The sequence below is a fragment of the Pleuronectes platessa genome, chromosome 16 (genome assembly GCF_947347685.1).
Source record: "Pleuronectes platessa chromosome 16, fPlePla1.1, whole genome shotgun sequence".
In the NCBI taxonomy this organism is placed as follows: Eukaryota; Metazoa; Chordata; class Actinopteri; order Pleuronectiformes; family Pleuronectidae; genus Pleuronectes; species Pleuronectes platessa.
In genome coordinates, this window is record NC_070641.1 from 7,582,552 (window position 1) to 7,604,861 (window position 22,310).

Sequence of the window (22,310 nt, forward strand, 5' to 3'; positions counted from 1 at the left end):
TGTAGACTCTGGCTCACTCACATGGTTTGATGAAATTAGTTTTTTCCTGCTGTGACAAGTCAAGATTCTTGCTGTGAAAATTATATATTTGCTCATCCAGAAGTTACAGAGCGACACAACCATTTCTTTGGAGTTATGTTTGTGGCAACATGATGAGTGCAAGTACAACATTTCCTCTCTTAAATGTCTGTTTTTGGTCTCCACCACCTCTTTGCTTTTGCAAAAACACGTTGATAACAAGTGCGAGGCACCTGAGGCGGAAATAATCAATCTGCTTTTTTGAACTAGTTATTTATATTTTTTTACATATGTGCAAACCTCATTTACTTTTCTTATTTTCATATTTACACATGTACATATTTACACGCTCGTGAACAAGTGCACAAATCTAAGTAAACACTTTTTAAACCCATTAACTTTCTCAATACACATTGACAGCCTTGTGCACACTTATTTTTCAGTACAGATTTTCATATCGTGTACACATTTACAGATTGTTGTTTACATCTACTGATTCATGTTGAAACACTTGTGTTCTCTCTTACATGTTCACAACACATTTGGATGGACATTTACAAACTCTTAGACACTGTAGTTTGATTATTGTAAGGGCATCCACATAACTCTCAATACACACCTGAAAGTAATTCATTTACAGGAATACCCTCCTACCGCTGCCTGCTGTGGCTGAAAAACACAATAACTAAACAGTTCCTGTTGCTAAATGTAGATTAAACCTCTCATTGATTCCAAAAGCACACATATGTTTTATTTTTTGAAGGATGCCCAGTTTGGTGTCCTTCATGTGAAATGTGGAAAGAATCTTTGTTTGAAAGACCCAGAGACATACTGTTGTCATGGCCCTTTTAACACGAGAGAAGACCTTGTGTTGCATTAGTGGGAGAGCGAGCCATTAGAGCAGAGAATGGTCCGTTTGTTGAAGCACAGCAGAGGTGATAGTAGTGTGCCAAGGTGGGGGGGCTACTTCAGCAAATAACAATCCATTGATCGGTTTTACCCACGCTGCTCAATCAATACATCTGAAAGAAAAATGGGACACATCTGCTTTATTAGACCCAAGACGACTATCAGCCTGAGCTACAGAAGCTGAGGTCTGTGTGTGTGTGGGGGGGGACTGTAAAATACCCCACATACACAAAATGAAACATCTTCTCTTATTTGTCACAGAACCACAACATAACTTAATCCAGGATGTCAGCAAACACACGAACAGTTAAAGCATGTATGATATCTGTAATGCTTTTTTTATTGCTTTTCAGGAGACGATTTATATTTATATTTATAAAAAATCTGTTGAGACAAACCAGAGGACTCCATATATCACACGAGGACATTCGAAAAACCACCGAATGAAATTATCTGAATATAAAGGTTTATCCTCAGAACAGGTTAATGTCAGAGTTAAGTAAAATACGCCTTCTTAAAAGAATCTGAGTTTACACATGTAATCCAGAAATTTGAGTGTTGAAATTATACCAAAATCTGCTTTATAACAGTAAATCTTTGTCTGTTGTGAAATTTTGTTTAGCTTTCAAACAAATCTGTGAATATGGTATATAATATGGAATTATTGGTATTACAATAACCATTAGCAAAGATTTAAAATCCAAATCAGTAAAATACAATACAAACATTTTTACTAATTTCCCATGGGAATAATTTATGGATCTAGGATTTAAACAATCAGGTCTGTTTAAAGGATGGATATTTCTTTGAGGGCAAAACTAATGAAGGAAATGTATCACCTAAGTGTGTGTGTGTGTGTGTGTGTGTGTGTGTGTGTGTGTATGTGTGTGTGTGTGTGTGTGTTTGTGTGTGTAGGACTTTAACACCTCCTCCCTGTGTGCAGCACACGGAGCTGTTACCTAGTTACAGCAGAGCCTGTGACGAGCTGCTGCTGCAGAGCTGGAGACCGTCGGTTCTTAGGAACAGACCGACGAACAGCCGCTGAGGAGCGGGCAGGAGAGGAGCGTGTCACCGCGGAGGATGAAGAGGAGAAGCACGTCCTGGAGAGAGTGAGCGCTGACCAGAGGAGAGGAAGGGGTTCTGGGTAATAAGTCTCTGCACCTTCAGGTAAGTTGTAACAGAGCGTTGGTGTGGTTTTCCTTATTGATTATAGATGATTGATGGTTTTAGTCTGAATGAGTGTGAAGCAGCAGCAGCAGCCTGCGAGAAGTCAGTGATGTTTCATTGTCACACACATCACACACACTGGATCACTTCTGCGTCTTTGTCTCCTTCTGCATATCTGTGGTTGCGGTGTGACTCCTTGTAGTCATCGTGTGTCTCCGTGTGTTCATTTGTATCTGCTGCTCGTCCCTTTGCTTCTCTTTGTTGATTATTTTAATCGTGTGTGTGTTTCTTTGTGTTTGTGTCACTTTTAAGTCGTTTTTTTGCATCAGTTATTATTTTGCATCTCACTCTCTTGTCAGTCGCTTTGAGTCTTTGGGCTCATTTTGAGTCTGTATGCTCACTCCAGAGAGATTGAGTCTTGTCTTTATCAGTCAAATTCACCTCACTGACAAACATCATGATGGAACTGCAGTAATGTAATCTGAGGGTGTGAGATGTTAAATCATTTGAAGTTAAAGGGATGTAGAGGATTTCCTGAGCAGACAAGGTTTAAGTATCTTTCTTTTTGATTTAACTGTTATTTGTGGGAAGCACAAAGTGGGTTGACATGGTACATGTAATAGAATACATGTTTAATTTATAAATACTATATATGTCTTTAAATTTTTTTGCAGCATTTTACAAGTTGTGAGAATCTCATCTCTTTTAATCCGTGCGCATATAGTGTTTTTTTCTTACTTGTTAGGGATTTCCTCGATTAATTAAGTAATTGTGAAGAATACCTAAAACAATATTTTACGCTTTAAATAAACAATAAGACATCTTCAAATGTCACTTTTATTTTGAGAACCTGGAAGCAATCACATCACGGTTGCCGATAAAATGTTTTATTGATTAAATAATGGGCCTGTTTACTTAATCTGAATCCTGCTTCCGTCCTCCCTCTCTGCTCGTCCTTGTGACGCTGGGTCACAATCCAAGTTTTATTTAGTTAAAAGCAACATTTTAAAAGATGAAATATGTCACTGAATCCAAAATCCTTTTTATTTTGGCTCGTCTCATTGAGTTTCAATATTTGTGTTTTACTTGGAGGATGAGAGTTTTGTTAATTATTTCAGTGACCCGAGGATCAATTATCCTGAAAAGAAAATATAATTTTCTCTCCGCAGGAACAGAAACATTCCCCACTGTGTTAGTGACATTGTGCGTACGATTACCAGCTGACATGATTTGTTCTGTTCATTTCAGAGGAACAAAACAACATCATGTCTTCTTAATCTGAACCCACAGAGGCTGTGTCTTTATCCTGCATCTTAATGAATCAAAATTAGAGAAAAAAATATGATATGAAAAGAAAAGATTCCAATATGACTCAATATGTCATCTTGAATTTTATCCCATCAACACAAAAACGTCCACACACACACACAATCTCAATACATTGTTTCAAGTCTTCTACAATACAGCCTGATGTAAATTTGTAAATTAAGGTCCCATTTAGAGTAAAAAAAACACGATAAAGCACCAATGCATGTCGTGCATTAGGCGTAGATGCCATGTGATTGACAGCTATACAGCAGTGGCAGCCATGGTGGGTCCTTTAGGTGTCATTTTGCCACCAGTTCTGTGTTAGACCCTCTGTGTGTTCTGTACATGAAGGAAAAGAAAGAAGATATGTAACCTGAAAAACTTTAATCAAACATGAACCAACATCTAAGGGAATCGTGTAGATTTTGGTTTCTCCTGCAGTTTCTTTAAATTCTTAAGAAGCGTGTAAAAGGCACAATATGAAAGTTGACAGCTGGGGGATTTATAACATCATGCATCTAATCTCTGATCATTTCAACCTTGTGCTGCAGCTTTTGCATGGATTTCAGTTTAGACTTGTTGCATTTTGAAAAATTGCTTTCGGGACTTTAATGCGAAAGCGACTCAGGCACTTATGAAGATATCATATCAACATTATGAAATTTAAAAAAACCTATTAAGGACCATTACTCTTGAAATTGATTCAAGAAAAAGAAACAAAAAAACACTTAAAACAGATATTTCCCTTTTGGTTCTGATGTTTTTTTCCCTTGATATTCCTTTTTATTTCATATCAAGGACCTGGAAAAGGCAGGGCAGCAAAGCTTCAAAACTAAAGGCAAAATTTTGATGCCAGGCTGTTTCTGAAAATCTCCGGGTTTAATAAGAAGCTCTGACTCACCGAGCCCCCGGGAGATGCCTCCTTCGCTCCTCTTAACCCTCATGAAAGCAGCAGCGCCCTCAGACAGGCCTCCTGCTGAGTTTAGAGGAGAGCTGGTTAAAAAATTTAAGGCAGTCACTGCTTAATATGCGTCGATCAACACATCGAGCCACGAGCCACAGATTTATTCAAGGAGCCGCTGATTCATTCTGAATAATGACTGAAACAGATTCTGTGACATCTGTGATCCTCAGCAAGCGTGTCTACGCACAAACGGAACAAACACTGTTGGTAGGACTTTTTGTGTGTAATTTCATGTTTATTTTTATATTTTGACAACAAATGCTCCACAAAACTACAGGATTCTTCACTTAATGAATTGGTTGATACTGATATCCAAATCGTTACCTTCGCTAAAGACGTTGTGTTTTTACCTCTGTCAATTATTTCAGTCCTGGTTTGTATGTCATGGTTACACAAAAACCAGTATACACATGTGGTGAAAAAATCTGGCGACTGATATTTTTGAGTGTGTGCAATTTGATGAATTCATGGGGACTGTTGGGACTTGGCAGAGCTCTGTGCTTTATTGAGTGACATCGTAGTTTGTTTATGTCATCTTGAACGCAAAATGCCCAAATATTCTCCAATATATAATTTTTATTAAACTGACAGACATTTTTTAACCATTTTATGACATTTTGTTGAGAATTTTCAATTAAAAAATGATTGTCATAGTTCAGTCAAACCATCTGCTGCAGTGACCATCCTCCATCTGTCAAACCTCCCCAGCTCGGCTCAGTACACATGAGAACAGGTTTTCAAAGTTCTCAGCAGGAGACTGCTTCAGCGAATCTTGACGCGTTTTTAGACCATAAGTTTCTGCAGCCCATTTTGTGATTATGTGATTTGTGTTTCCATGGCTGCAAAGCTCAAGGAAAACAAGACAATTCATCTTCTCACGGCCTTCTACCACTCCATTTGTATGCAAGGACAGAAATGACAACTGCTATATAGAAAATATTCAAGTGTCCAAAACATTCAACACAGTACTGTAGGAATCGTCACACTTCTCAAACCGACGTCCTCACTCCTGTCTGCTCGTGAGACGTGAACTCAAATGTTGTTTCCTTTGGACAAGATGTAGTCGAGGTTTGTGTCTGTTTATTATAAATACTTCAGTGTCAAACTGAAACAAGCAAATTGTGATAGTGATAGTGGTTCCTCCAACAGCTGATGTGCTGCCACTCACTTGAATATACCAACAGTATAATAACCATTAAAATGACAAAATAAAATTAGCACCAGTCAGGGAACATTCAAGTTTTTGTCACAGCTGAAAAAATAAAAGAATGGGGAAGTCAATGGTAAAAAAACACGACTTTCTTAGAAGCGGTGCACACGAGAAATTAATGAAGAGTGAAATGAAATGGCGACTCTCTATACACACTCCCCTCACTGAACCCTTCAAATACTAGAATGGCACTCAGTAGAGTACATACCTGCGTCAAGACCCAACAGTCACAAACAAGCTGCACCACTCAGCTACATACATCTGTTGTTTTTCTTACAGATCCATGAATTATTCCCTGGAAAATCAGTGAACATTTCTCACAATGTTAGACAAAGTGATAACATTGTGTTTGGCTATTTCAGTCAAAAATTGTAACCCAACATTTTCTGGAGATTGTCTTTCACAAATTAAGTATGCAGTAAGAGATTGTAAAAATTCAACGTTCAGGCGAGGGGTGGATCCTCGGTTGAACATGCATGAGGCAGAACATAATGCATAAAAGCTGGTGTGGAAATTGTATATTTTTGTTAAGAGTACACCGTCATTGGCATCTGCCCTTATCATTAGAAGCTCTCGAATCTCATTGTCTTACCAACTTGACATCTTCGCCGGCATCTTTAATGTGTCTGGCTCCCTTTTTCATCCTGAGATCTTTGTGGGCTTTGTGTTTACTTTTTTTCTGCGCTGTCTGTCAGACATGCTAGAGACCGCGCCATGTGCACGTCTGAAAGCAGCTGAACAAGCCAACAAACCAAACAGTCTGCAGAAATATAACCTCCTTGGTGTTTTTAATAAAACTATTATAGGTTTCATCAATATTTCTCTACATTTGTGTGAATGCAGTGGTCTGGATAGGCAGTGAACAAATCATTTAAAGGGACAGCTGGACATCAAACACTGGATAAATGAATTCATAAACATTCAGGTTGCAGGTGAAAGTAAATTGTCATTACTGCCGATGCATTCTATCCTGTAGAATCTATTTTTACTTTCACATCCAATCAGAATTCTCAACGACTCATTGGATCCTGTGCTGTTATCAGCTGCTCCAGCAAAAGACCGACTTGTTTTTTTCCAAGCGTAGAGTCGGTTTTACTTCCTGTGCACCTTAGTTGCCTGAATGCTGCACCTTACAAAATAATTTAAAAACTTGAAATCCTGTTAAGACAATGACCAAGTTTTAACTCGAGCCAGCATAACCAGGTAGACGGCCTCCCACTCACTCAACAAATCCATCCACAGATCTTTGTAGTGCTCAGCGAGGTGTCCTACTCCAAGAAAGTAACAGACAAAGTGGAAGTAAAGGTTTTTCTCTTTTATAAATTCACAGTATTTTCAAGGACACCGCAGAGTGTAGTACTTTACCTGCATGGAACTGCACAGGAAAACAATCTTATCATAATCATTAATCTATTTTATGCCTGTGCTGCTGGTGTGTGAATGGGATCTCTAAATGATTGTGACCTGTAAAGGTCGTACAGAATTTAAAAGCTTGTGGATTGTTACTATAGTTACCTCCCGATGGATTCCCCTTTGACACGGAGTCAAACTGTACTTGTACTGCTGACTCATAATGTTTGATTTGCACTGACATGAAGGACGCAGCCAATGAGGAGGATTTTCCATGACTGTGACCCAATTGTAGTCTCATGTAAAAACACTGATCTTCTAAATACACTATTCTAATATCGAGGCTTATGTTATTCCAATATGTCCCTCATAGCTTGTCATCCCAGTACCGACTCCTGAACATTGACTCACGGCTTCGAAGAGGAGAGAACACAAAAGAAAGCAAAGTAAATATACTATTCAAACAACTCAGCTGACGTCCTTTACCATGACCCTGACATGCGTTCTTACTGCGAGACTCAGTTCAGAATAACAGGTTTTGTTAATATCATAGCGGGTTCAGTCGCTTTGGAAAATCCAATTTTTCTTTATTCTTAACTTATTTTTATAGCCAAGGTTTATTTACTCAATTACAAAAGATTTCATTCATCTGGATTTATGTTTGTGGTGTATGTTAAAAATCATTTTAAATGTTCGGTGAGAGAGAATCAGAACAGTAACATTTTGATCCAGACAACTCAATGTTCACTTTAAGAGCTGGAACGAGTACTTAATTTCATGGAATAATCTCTATAATCTGCTTGATACTAACTGAGTTGTGAGGTTTGTTGCTTGCTTCAATGCTTTTTTAACTAAATAAATAATTTCCTTCGTGTATATCCTAACATTCAAGAATTTATTTGGTACTCACATCAAACCTGTGCTCTCTATGCATTTGCTGATCTGTGTCAGGATGACGGAATTCCTCCCTGAAATACTCTGAACCTTTCAAGCTCCCCTCCCGTCACAGCCTCTGACCTTTGTGCTGGATGCTCATCTCAGCGGTGCAGCAATGCTTGACAGCTAATATGTTGGCATTTCCGCTCCTGCAGTGAGCAGCACTTCAGGCTGTGAACTGATCAACAAGCTCAGCTTGTTGTTGACAGGTGTTTTATTTTGTTCCCTGCTTGTTCTGACAATGGGGCATTTGCATTAGCAATCATTGGAAAGCTCACTTTAGAGTATATGTTTGTTTTGTACTTTTACGTTCTCCTGTTTTAGAAAACAACACTTATAAATAAATAGATTAATTAATTATACCCTATAATTTTTTTTTTTAAACTTGTGATTAAAGAGTAATAAGGAAGACCATAAAAAAACATCTAAATGTTAGATTAATACAAACTCGAACTAAACTGCAAAAACCTCAAAGGAAGTTATGTTTTCACCCCTGTCCGTTTGTTTGTTGGTTGGCTCGATTTTAAACAAGATTACCCAAAAACAACTGAATATATTTGCACGAAACTTGGTAGAAGAATATGTTATGTATCAGGGAAGAAGCCATTCAATTTAATATGGATCCAAACAAAGGGACAGATCCAGGAATTTGATATCACTTCCTTTAACACTGTGAGTTTGGATGTTTTTTTATCGTTTCATCAATTCCAGAGAGAATAATTAATGGATCTGGATTTTAAAACTCTGACATATTTACTGGATTGATAGGGGAGAGCGGGGTAATGTGTGAAATTTTTACATTTGCTCCCCTCTAGGCGAGCTCAAATTATATATCAGTAAAATGTACACATTTCCCATTAATTCAGGATGTTTTCTAGAAATGGAAATGATCAGAATGTTTTCAGGACAAAGGGCAGTGAAAATATGATTGTTTTAAAAAAAAGTGGTCTTGTGTCCCACTTTACCCCAGCTACGGGGTAAAGTGGTCCACTTACTTTTTCCACTTTAAAACATTTTTACCAAATTTACTCCAGCAGTTAATCTTTTTATGGTAATCTTCAAACACTCAGCACTTGATTAAGGTTCTGGAAATATCATGGTTTTGTTTATTACAGGAAAAAGTGTGTACAGATGTACAGTTAACTAAAACCACCATGTTTCCCTCACTCGGACCTCAATGTGAAAACATGTTTTTCCAACTCACAGCAGTTGTAATTTGTGTGTAGGTCACTTCCAAGGAATCAGAATTGACCAGTACGCCCTCATGTTTCAGATAAGGCAGCTTTCACATTCAGCAGCTCTGATAGCTGCAGCTTTGTTCTTCTGTAAGGCAGAACTTCTGGTAAAGAAGCTGCAAATAGTTTGTTTGATTAGTCCAAGATTGTTTGAAAGACCAAAGTGGCAACTACTCTGACAATATTTTGTCCATGATAATTTTGAGAACAGGCTTTTCTTCAAAGCTTACAGATATGACAGTCTGTAAATAATGTTAAGCTGAAAGCATCTTATTAACAACCAAGTGCGCACCACAAGGCTCTGTGCTTGGCCCGGCATGGTTTACAATTTACACAAACTGTCCATACTCAAATACCATCTAACACAATGAATTTGTCTGCAGTTGATACAGTGTTACAGTCAATGTATTTTTATTTCAGTCTGGACTCAGGTGCAATACTTTAGTGCAGTTTTGAAACACTTGATAATGATATCTTATGCTACTTTCTGCTTCTTCTATTCATTTCTGAGGAAGATTTCACTTCATTACTTTATTTGTCAGCTGAAGTTACCTATTTCCAACATAGAACTTCTGAGGTATTTTAATTTACAGTTTGAGGCCCCAAAAAAGGTCCAATATTTCACAAAAGACAGAAACAAATGGAGGACAGACTGAAAATTTGTATTCCACTCAAATGTATCTTGTGTGAGAGAATAAACTATAGTTTTATTGTTTGAACGTGCATGTGTCAGTCCTACACATTCTTGGTACAGCCCAGACCAACTGATCAAAGACATTTGGTTGACAGGTTGTCTCGCTCCGATGTGACACCGGCAGCAGATCACAACCTAAATTTACAAACTGAATAGAGAGAAGTTTGAAGGGCTTTAAGGTCCTGGGTGATTAATGAGGCTGAATGAAACGTCTCATCTCATCTCATCTCATTTTCGTCCGCTTATCCGGGTTCGGGTCGCGGGGGGAGCAGCTCAAGCAGGGGGCCCCAGACTTCCCTTTCCCGGGCCACATTGACCAACTCTGACGGGGGGATCCCGAGGCGTTCCCAGGCCAGTGTTGAGATATAATCTCTCCACCTAGTCCTGGGTCTTCCCTGAGGTCTCCTCCCCACTGGACGTGCCTGAAACACCTCCCAAGGAAGGCGCCCAGTGGGCATCCTTACCAGATGCCCGAACCACCTCAGCTGACTCCTTTCTAAGTAAAGGAGCAGCGGCTCTAATCCGAGTTCCTCACGGATGGCTGAGCTTCTCACCCTATCCCTAAGGGAGACGCCAGCCACCCTTCTGAGAAAACTCATCTCGGCCGCTTGTACCCGCGATCTCGTCCTTTCGGTCATCACCCAGCCCTCATGACCATAGGTGAGGATAGGAACGAAGATCGACCGGTAGATCGAGAGCTTTGCCTTGCGGCTCAGCTCTCTTTTCGTTACAACGGTGCGGTAAAGCGAACGCAATACCGCCCCCGCTGCTCCGATTCTCCGGCCAATCTCACGCTCCATAGTACCCTCACTCGCGAACAAGACCCCGAGGTACTTGAACTCCTTCACTTGGGCTAAGGACTCATTTCCTACCCGGAGTAAGCGATCCATCGGTTTCCTGCTAAGAGTCATGGCCTCAGATTTAGCGGTGCTGATCCTCATCCCAGCCGCTTCACACTCGGCCGCCAGCCGATCCAGTGAGTGCTGAAGGTCACAGGCCGATGATCCAATGAGGACCACGTCATCTGCAAAAAGCAGTGACGAGATCCTCAGACCACCGAACTGCAACCCCTCCCCACCACGACTACGCCTCGATATCCTGTCCATGTATATCACAAACAGGATTGGTGACAAGGCGCAGCCCTGGCGGAGACCAGCTCCCACTGAGAACGAAACTGACTGGCTGCCGAGGACGCGAACACAGCTCTCGCTTTGGGAGTACAGGGATTGGATGGCCCTGAGGATAGACCCCCTTACCCCATACTCCCGCAGCACCTCCCACAGTTTCTCCCGGGGGACCCGGTCATACGCCTTCTCCAGATCAACAAAACACATGTAGACCGGATGGGCATACTCCCAGGCCCCCTCCAGGATCCTTGCGAGAGTGAAGAGCTGGTCCGTAGTTCCACGTCCGGGGCGAAAACCGCATTGTTCCTCTTCAATCTGAGGTTCGACGATCGGCCGAACCCTCCTTTCCAGCACCTTGGAGTAGACTTTACCAGGGAGGCTGAGAAGTGTGATACCCCGGTAATTGGTACACACTCTCTGGTCCCCCTTTTTGAACAGGGGAACCACCAGCCCGGTTTGTACCCGACTCCCACGCGATGTTGAATAGGCGTGTCAACCATGACAGCCCCTCAACACCCAGAGCCTTTAGCATTTCTGGCTGGATCTCATCAATCCCTGGGGCTTTGCCACTGCGGAGATGTTTGACTACCTCAGTGACCTCCACCAGGGAAATTGACGACGAAACACCATCAACCTCGAGCTCTGCCTCCAACATAGAGGCCGTGTTATTCGGATTCAGGAGTTCCTCAAAGTGTTCCTTCCAACGTCCGACGACCTCCTCAGTTGAGGTCAACAGAGTCCCATCCTCACTGTACACAGCTTGGATGGTTCCCCGTTTCCCCCTCCTGAGGTGCCGGATAGTCTTCCAGAAACACTTTGGTGCCGACCGAAAGTCCTTCTCCATGGCCTCTCCGAACTTCTCCCACACCCGCTGCTTAGCCTCCGACACGGCAGCAGCTGCAGCCCTTCGGGCCTGTCGGTACCCTGCAACCGAGTCAGGAGTCCTCCAGGATATCATATCCCGGAAGGCCTCCTTCTTCAATCGGACGGCTTCCCTGACCACCGGTGTCCACCACGGTGTCCGAGGGTTACCGCCCCTTGAGGAGCCTAAGACCCTGAGGCCACAGCTAGCCGCCGCAGCTTCAGCAATGGAGGCTTTGAACACCGCCCACTCCGGCTCAATGCCCCCAACCTCCACAGGAATGCCAGAAAAACTCCGCCGGAGGTGTGAGTTGAAGATACCTAGGACGGGGGCCTCCTCCAGACGTTCCCAGTTCACCCGCACTACTCGTTTGGGCTTACCAGGTCTATCCTGAAATTTCCCCCATTCCCTGATCCAACTCACAACCAGATGGTGGTCGGTTGACAGTTCCGCCCCTCTCTTTACCCGAGTGTCCAAAACATGCGGCCTCAGATCAGATGACATGATCACAAAATCGATCATTGATCTTCGGCCTAGGGTACTCTGGTACCAGGTACACTTATGAGCACCCTTATGTTCGAACATGGTGTTTGTTATGGATAATCCATGACTAGCACAGAAGTCCAATAACAAACGACCACTCGGGTTCAGATCAGGGAGGCCGTTCCTCCCCACCACGCCTCTCCAGGTGTCTCCATCGTTGCCCACGTGGGCATTGAAGTCACCCAGCAGAACTACGGAGTCCCCTACTGGAGCCCCATACAGGACTCCATTCAGGGTCTCCAAGAAGGCCGAGTACTCTGAGCTGCTGTTTGGTGCATACGCACAAACAACAGTCAGAGTTTTCCCCCCTACAACCCTTAGGCGCAGGGAGGCGACCCTCTCATCTACCGGGGTAAACTCCAACACCGCGGCGCTCAGCCGGGGATTTATGAGTATCCCCACACCCGCCCGGCGCCTCACGCCCTTGGCAACTCCGGAGAAGAATAGAGTCCAACCCTTATCCAGGAGTACGGTACCAGAGCTGAGACTGTGCGTGGAGGTAAGCCCCACCAGATCTAACTGATAGCGCTCCACCTCCCTCACAAGCTCCGGTTCCTTTCCCCACAGCGAGGTGACGTTCCACGTCCCCAGAGCCAGCTTCTGCCGCCCGGGTCTGGTCCGTCGAGACCCCTGACCTTCGCTGCCACCCATGTGGCTGCGCACCCGACCCCAACGGGTCTTCCCACAGGTGGTGGGCCCATGAGATGAAAAGAGGGGGGGTGCCACGTAGTTTGTTCGGGCTGTGCCCGACCGGGCTCCGTGGCAAACCCGGCCACCAGGCGCTCGCCATCGAGCCCTCCGTCTGGGCCTAGCTCCAGACGGGGGCCCCGGGCTTCCTCCGGGCCGGGTCACATCTCCTCTTTTTTCGATATTCATTGAGGATTTTTGAACCATTCTTAGTCTGGCCCCTCACCTGAGACCACTCTGCCATGAGAGACCCTACCAGGAGCACAAGGCTCCAGACAACACAGCCCTCAGGTTCACAGGGACACGCAAACCTCTCCACCACGATAAGGTGACGGTTCCAGGAGAGGTGAAATGAAACGTGACAAATACAATTCAGATATTACAGCGACTAAATTGATTTCTCTGAGGCATCACAGTTGAAAAATAGCTGCTCAAGTTCAGGCCTCTGGCCTCTGATCAGCCTTCTACTGGAGGTTCTACCTGTTTTTATTTCTCCTAGAATTATTTTTTTTCGGGTTGTCCATCCATTAATCCGTCCTTCCCATTTTTGAGAACATGATATCTCAAGAACACCTTGAGGGAATGTCTTCAAATTTGGTAAAAATGTTCAGTTAACGTCAAGGTTGGTGTGAGCTCACAAAACACATTCTTTGACTTGTGAACACAATCTCTCAGGCACAGTATTCTTATTATTCAACCCTTACCCCGACCACTTGGTCCTACCTTTTTGTTTTGCGTGTAGTCATGAAGGGTTAGTGTTGTCCCATTTGAGACAGGGCCAAAGATGAATGCATTAGGGTGGTCAAAGGTCAAGGTGCCAGTGGCCACACAGTACATGTGTTTGGCCTCTTGAACATGAGATCTCTTTGGGGATTTTTGCCTCAAATTTCTCAGTTGTCACCTGGATTTAAAAATTAATTGGTTTGAAATCAGTTGTCAAAGGTCATGGTGACCTCATATGAGTCTGGGGGGAAAATGCATGTAGACTGAAACTGCACTGGTTGGTGAATGCCACCAACTGCAGGGCAGTAATTCTGGTACTAACTGGTTGGAGGAACTTTATCTTTTGTTCTTTCCCTGACAACAATACAATCTTTCTGCTGTTTTTGTTTTTTCGAAATAGATGTATTAAATACAGTCTCTTATAATGGCAAGCTGACATTTTCTTTTCAGACAGATTGTAACCGGAACATTTCAGTGATATTAAACAGATTTATCTTCATAACATGGATGATGATAGTCAAATAGTTAATCTGAGGCAGTTGCACCTAATGATGGAGATGGAGATGGAGAAGGAAATTGTATTTTAACTATGAATAAATGCAAAGGAAGCTCACAAACATTATTACATGTTACTTTCATGGATTGTAGCTTTGAGTATTTCATGAAGCAATACACTCATGCTCATCTGGAGCTGCTGCTGATGTTATTTTATCGTTTTATTATAATTGTTTCATATTTCTTCACCAAGGATGAGGAGAAGAGAGTTTCTCTTGCTCCTTTTAGCCACACTGTGACTCGAGAGGAGAGGAGAAAAACATTTATTGCAGACGCCTTCTTGTTGTTTATTTGGTTCTGTTTGATTTACGACTAAGGACCCCGGCTGTTCTCTATCTTTGTTTCCCTTGGTGCTGGTAATTGGCAAATGCAACACAAAATGTCCATGATCAGAAATTAAGTAAGATATTGAAAAATGATGAATGTGACAATGGGCTGAAATCGTAGAAATGTATCAGGTCTCCTCTTAATAAGAAAAAAGACCACACTTTGATGGTTGTTTGTTCTTGTTTTGCTGTTTCAGGTCATTTGTTCTCCCTCATGTGTCATGTGTTTTAAATTGAACTCAGGAGGGTAGAGAGACTGAATGGGATTTTTTTTCCCCGATAGACTGTACAGTTGTCACCATTCAGGTGACAATAACCTTCAATTCAATTTGTTTGCTGAACTCTATCAGTGAATTTGATCAGGGCACATCTGTGCTGTTCCCACAGCTGATTTCCTCCCAGCAACATCAGACATTTTGTCAATTCCCATTTGAAAGGAGGCAATGGTCAGTATTTGTCATGTTCATGATATGTTTTAATAAAAGATTAAATACTGAATAGTAATGCTGTGTCGTTAAGTAAGAGTGAAGTGAATATATATATATTTTTTTCATGTGTGCTACTGGAAATGTCCGTGGGAATGACACCATCTGTTATACAAATGTATGGAAAAAAAAATCTGTTTTTTCTCTTCCATTTTTTTTTTTACAACAGGGCCACTACCGAGAACTCAGCTTAGCTAAAATAGCCACACAAAACACCCCTAATAAAAATTATACCAAATTTCACATTTACACTTTTTGACACAAATGATAAATAACACAAGCAGTGAGCTTTGGAGATGCTAGTTGGCGACTTCTGCTGCCTTCGAATGGAGTTTAGCTAACCCCTGTTCCCTCAGTCTCTGCTAAGCTAAGGTATAAGCTAACTAGCAGGAAGAAAGACTTTTAATATTATAATGTTTAAGATCAACATATCCCACAACTAACTATAAACTCGCCATCATCCTAATGTACATGTATATAAAGTGTATATTCTCTTCATACAGTATATACAGTATCAACACTGAACCAATAATGTTCCAATTGATTCATTGAGCCTATATAGTATATTTCTTTACATTTGGCATTTTACCATTTGGAAAAGTCTAAGCGACTCAAAACAATCCTTCCAATTGTAGACATATTTCAATCTGGATCAAAGTGGTCATTGCCATCCCTGTCCCCACCGTGCCAGCATGATTATCAAAGCTGAACAAAAAAGTGATTCATGCATCAAAAGAACAAGACGATGAATGTCTGAGTGAGTGTACCAGCTGTTAAGGTCAATGCAGATGTCTCCAACCGCAAACACAGTCTTGCCCCCACAGTCACGGCTTGTCCCTGTGTGTTCCTGGTTCACGTTAACCAAAGTGCTGCTGGGCATCCCACCATGTGTGGGAACACACACTGTTTAATTTGTCTGCCGTATCAGCTGCTGTGGTCAAATCATTGCACCTGCAAACATCCATCCTCACACCAGCGTTAACTGTTTCCTGTCTGAATCATCTCATATCCACCTCCATCCTATCTCTATCCGGTGTTGGCCTTTTGTCCCTCGACCTCTCAGTGTAATCTTTTCCACATCATGTGTTTCTTTCATTGTAGACATGTTGTCACCTTACATTATTCACATTACACTGTTTTAAGGGGGCTATGGGTTCTCATGACTCTCAATACAAAGAGCATGTCTGATTTTATAGATTATTTCCTTTTCATTAAAACAAAATGTTGATTACAAATGGATCAACTTTTGTAGTGTCTTATTTGGAGGGGAGAGGCAGACTGCTTTACTTACTGTTACTGTTCTTGTTGCACTCTCAATAAAGTAAAATACATATTGAGAGCTGGAAGTCTATATTTAAATTAATATATGTAAAAAGACACTTTAACTGAACAACAATATAACCTTCATGAAGGATTTACTGAGAGATATATTATACAGCATAGAGAAGTATATACAACCACCACTAAACAGGAAATCTTCAAATGTTGGGGAATAGTTCACCAAAAAAAGCAATTTCACATTATCTACTCACCACTATGCTGATGGAGGGGTGACTGAAGGGTTTGAGTCCACAAAACACTTTGGGAGTTTTTCAGGTGTTGCAGCCAAATTCAATACAATTGAATCAACTGGGAACCACATCTAATGTTAAAAAAAAATTAAAACATTTTTAATGTCGGGGCTAACATACACTTGGATCACATTATGGGGGCATTTTATGTAGTTTTTTTGCCTTTGAAGAAATGGTGAGCGGTGACTTCAATTGTTTGGATTTGGATGCAACGCTTTTTACCCCTGAAACTCCCAAAGTGTTTTGTGGACTCAAACCCTTCATCCACAGCTACATTGGCAAAGTGGTGAATTTTCATTTGTATCCCTTTAATGTAGTGTTTTTCTTACATTACATTATTAAATGTAATTTAGAGGACGCTTTTATACAAAGGCGACTTACGAATAGTGCATTCAACAGATGTTTTGCTACTGTGTGTGTACTTGTACTTCTATCTGTGTGAGGAACAGTTTGTTGGTTAGATCTCACAAAGGCACAACAGTTTGGCCATTCCTTACTTTCCAACTTACCCAAAAGGCGGACAGTTTAAACTTGGTTTTGATTAGGTTTAGGTTTCGGTTATGGTAAGGGTTGGGCATTTAGTTAAGCATCTAGGAAATGCATTCAAGGAATATTACTATTTACTTTGCAACAAATATGAAGATCCAATAGTAAAAAATAAATCAGAGTTGTGATGCTCTGATAAATGATAAATGTGCTACATGTGTTTTACAAAGGAGGAGTCAGAGAATTTCGTTTTATTCTTTTATATATATGAAGGGAATATAATATTTTAATGATTTTACCACTTTTTTAAACAGAGGTAGTTTTTATTCCCCTGTGATTTATGTATATTAAGGGAAACAAATAATATTTCGAAAATCTACATGTTTGAAAGTCAATTTCTCGTCATATTGTGACATTTGACTGTAATTTGTAACTGGCTGCTGGAAAGGACAGAATCTTTCTTGAATAAGATCGAATGAGCTTAATCTGTTGTGCAAGTTTATAAAATTTGACAATAACTATTTAAATGTTAGACCAGAAAACTGTCAGCATGCCGACACGCAGTTCTCTGTATTTCTCATCTACATTGATTCCTTTCTCCTCTGAGATTAAAATAAATGTAGAATTATTTTTTTTTTTTCTCTTCCAACAGACCAGATGGCGGGGAGCTAAACGCCAGAAGGACGGAGCAAGAGGAAGAGCACATCCATGGGTGACGCCTCGCTTCTCGGGCTAGAGATGACGGATGGGATGTGGGAGAACGACAGCTTCGCCGGCCCCTCGCCTGGACTCCCCCTGCTTTTGCTCATGTTCAACGACAGCGATCTGAACCAGACACTGTTCAACTTCAGCTCCTCCAACTGTACCAACTTCACCGACCCAGATGTCTCCTCAGGTCCCAGCGTGGCAGGGGTCCTCATCCCACTCATATACATCATTGTGTGCATCATTGGCCTGGGTGGAAACACTATAGTGATTCACATAGTGCTGCATTACTCAAAGATAGAGTCTGTCACCAACATCTACATTCTGAACTTAGCCATAGCTGACGAGCTCTTCATGCTCAGCCTGCCTTTCCTGGCCGTTCAGAACACCATGCAGTCGTGGCCCTTTGGCTTGTTCATGTGCCGCCTGGTCATGACCGTCGACTCCATCAACCAGTTCACCAGTATCTTTTGCCTGACCGTGATGAGCATCGACCGCTACCTTGCTGTAGTTCACCCCATTGTGTCTTCAAAGTGGCGGCGGCCTCGGGTGGCGAAAATGGTGAATGGCACTGTGTGGGCGTTGTCGTTTCTGGTTGTTCTGCCTGTGATCATCTTTGCCAACATCCAGAGGGCCGGAGGCACCTGTAACATCTCCTGGCCTCAACCAACTAACATCTGGAGCGCGGCTTTCATCATCTACACCTCCACTGTTGGATTCTTCTGTCCTCTTCTTATCATCTGCCTCTGTTACCTGCTCATTGTTTTCAAGATACGCAGCTCGGGTAAAAAAGTCCACGCCACCTCCAACAAGCGCAGAAAGTCGGAGCGGAAAGTGACACGCATGGTTGTGATTGTTGTTGCAGTGTTTGTCTTCTGCTGGTTGCCTTTCTACATCCTCAACATCATCAACCTGCTAGTGTCCCTGCCCTCAGACTATCAGGGCCTTTACTATTTTGTCGTATTGCTCAGTTATGCTAACAGCTGCGCCAACCCCATCGTGTACGGCTTCTTGTCAGACAACTTCAAGAGGGGTTTCCGGAAGGCGCTCTGCCGCTCCACAAGGAAGGTGGAGAACCACGAGCCCATGGAGCGCCAGCAGCTGCATGAGGAAAGGCGGAGGGCGCTCATGCCCAGGGAGAGCCTGAGACGGGGAATCGGGGACGAAGTGGACGACGAGGAGGAAGACGTCTCAGAAATGACTGAGATCTACAGAATCGGCCAGAATGGAAACAGCAGCTTCCAGCCACAGAGCTCAAGGCCACTGCTCTCAGAGACGACTGCAGAAGAGCTTCCGTCCCCGGTCAAGGACAAAGCTGGTGACGCAAAAGGGAAAGATCCAGTCAATGGGTCCACACTTGCTGCTCCATTGCTTCTCAATGGAGCCAAAAATGGGAACATAAAATCCCTGCCAGAGGAAAACTTGGAGCAGGGCACCTCATTGGAGATTAGTCATTTATAGTGTAAAATATGGACTCTGAGCTTGTGTTACTTGAAATATTACTTGAAGTATTATAGTGCAGGGAGGACTGCCTCTAATCCACAAGAAATACCAGACAAGGTTAAGAAGCGTTTATTTGTTATCACTGAGCTCAGAAAGAATGTATGACAGTTTATAATGTGTACTTTTGGTATAATGTGTATAAATGCATGGTTGAATGTACAGGCTTGTACCTTTATTTACTGTTATTACGTTGTATTATAAAGATTTTTGTTCCATAATGTGACAAACATTTCCTACAACTTTCAGCTGAACTCACTGCAACATGTTACACTTTAGTTAAAAGGTATATTGACAACATGGCTATACCGTTAGGATGTTTCAGACATCTCCTGCCTGAAACACCTGTTTCCTAGAAATTATGTTTAGATATTACTAACTAGTTCTGTTAGGTTCAAGAGGAGTGTCAGGCTCAAGTGTGTGGTTGGGTTCATGCAACAATAACACTTTGGTTAGTGTTGGTGAAGGATTAGAGCTACAGTTAAATATTAATAAACACATCTTGTCCTATGCTTTGAATTGCTTTTGACTTTTTCCGAATCAAACCATAGCACGATCTCTTAAAAAACCATAGCTATGTGAGTGTGAGTGCCTAAGCATAGCCATAATAACTTTCAAACATATTTTTTACTTGCTACATGGAGACATTATCATTATAGGAACATGAAATTATGTTAAATTGATGCGACTTGAACCTTTTATTTAAGTAAAAGTACAAATAAATAGACAAAAATGTAGAAGTAGCGCTTAAACTTTTCTACTTGAGTAAAAGTAACTAATGGCTGAATGATTGACGTGGCCTTTTCATCTCCATTTCAGGAGTTTCTTCTTCACCAGTGAAACTGCTTTTGCAGGAGGCGGGGTCTATTGTTACCTGCCCGCTCTGATTGGATCAGAGATCCAGATCTAATTATTGATTTCTTGGTTACTTAAAAACTATGTGCACATGTAAAATATTATTGTATAAAATTGAAGTGGAGTTGGAAGTATAGATATTTGATGTAGTGGAGTAAAAGTGAAAAGTACATGCAAATAAGTACAGATACATGAAAATGTACCTAAGTATATGTACATTGGTGTGCCAATTTGCAGGTACGTTCAGCAACTTTTCTGTGTTTGAAAAAACAAAAAATGCTAATGATTACACATTAGCATAATTTCTTAGAAGGTTTGAATGACTTTACATGTTGTAACTGACTATTTACCTTATATATGAGTATTGGCTTATGTTTAGATTTGTTTTTGTTGAGGGCCTGACTGTGGCTGCTATTAGTTAGTTAGTTAATCTAAACTTTGCTGTTGCAAAAAATGTGACTGTAAAGGAGGTGTATCTGTTAATGTTGCAGAAGCCCAGACTTAATTTTTGTGTTCTATTGCACATTTGATGACTTCAGATAATAAAACTTATATTGTACTGCCTGATGCCTCCACATCAGGAAGAACCAATATATTTATATGTGTCATACAGCAGCAATGTTGTCTCTTTCTCTTTATCATAAGTTATTAGGCAACATAATTTCCTGTGCTGTGGTTTAGTTTTGAACGGGTAAAACATTCATTAGACAGGTCATTCTGGATCTTAAAATAGATTATTATAATAAAGCTTGTATGACATTGACAAATATGAAAAGTTAATAATACAGTATTTGACATTGAGTTAGCATTTCAGGAATGTGAGTTAATAATTACACACAAAACAAGTAGTTCAAAACGTGTTAGTTATTAAAGTTGTTGAAGTTCAAGTTAATTCCCACAAAACCTTAAATTGTATCTTTTCAAAGTTTGTCAATTTATTCAAAATCTGATTCAGACTTTTTGATACCCATTGTGACCAAAAGTCAATGTAATGTATACATTTGGGCTTTAACCCTGAGACCTTAAATGATGAAGATGCAACAAATACCTTAATATGTAAAGTATATCAATTTGTCACAGTATTTCATTCTTTCAAATCTGACATTACTGTTCTATGCTGCTCTTATATGTTGTAGATAATCACATCTTCCTTCATATGGAAATAATTCAAAACAAATCCCGTGCAAACCACTGTTGAAAAATGTATGAATAGTCCCAGTGTTAGTAGCTTGTATAAATGCAATGTGGCCTGTTAACTGGTGCAGTACAAAATACATTTAATTGCTTTTTATTTTACTACTAGATAAAGAATGCTACCTCACTAAGTGAACTTCAGGGACTCAGAGAAAAACACTCCAGCATGCTTCAGACATCAGGCTGATATCAATTCATGAGGACACGGTAGGATAAGAAAAAAGTAGTAGCAGATTACATCCAGTGGTATTTCATCTACCCCAACCATCTTTCCATCCAGAGATACAAAATTCTCGCGACTCGATGGGCATGTAACAAATCTTTAACGTAAAGTTAGATGGTTGATTTTTTTTCTCTATTTATCGAAATTTGAGATATTTCTTGGGCTTTCACATTGGATTTGATGTCTTCATTCAAGAAAAGACTCACGCATGTAAGAGCTTTCTCTAACTGCAGAAGAACCAGGTCAGAGATGCAGTTGAATAGTATGGACACTACTGATGACAACTGCAACAATTATAACATAATGCTGTAAATGCAAATTAGTTTTATTAATCCTTATTATTAACTTTTTGGTGATTTTTTATGGCAAGTACTGGAAAAAACATTTTGTGAATGTTCCACGGATACCCCTCTTTCTGTATAAAGGTAATCATTTGTGGTTACATTTTACTCTAGCCTCCCTCTTATTTAGCATTCATAAGTAATAGATTTAAGAAAATGGTTCATAATACATATCACGTAATACATATCACGTGTATAAGAGACTTTATAGATGGACAGTATTTATGAACAGTTATAACTTATCCCATGATGACAAACTTTACATAATTGCGGCTGTGTTTTAATATATCGCTATTTATAATTTGTGTGTACACCTGCCTCTCCCACAGAATGTAT

At 41.0% G+C, this 22,310-nt stretch overlaps 1 protein-coding gene across 1 annotated transcript; it reads left to right on the forward strand.

Moving 5' to 3' along the window:
• The first annotated feature begins 1,955 nt into the window (after positions 1 to 1,955).
• sstr3 (somatostatin receptor 3) lies at positions 1,956 to 22,310 on the forward strand. The gene is made up of 2 exons (XM_053442499.1): positions 1,956 to 2,094; positions 17,809 to 22,310. Exon 2 carries the CDS (start codon positions 17,865 to 17,867, stop codon positions 19,320 to 19,322), a length of 1,458 nt encoding a protein of 485 aa, XP_053298474.1. The 5' UTR covers positions 1,956 to 2,094; positions 17,809 to 17,864; the 3' UTR covers positions 19,323 to 22,310.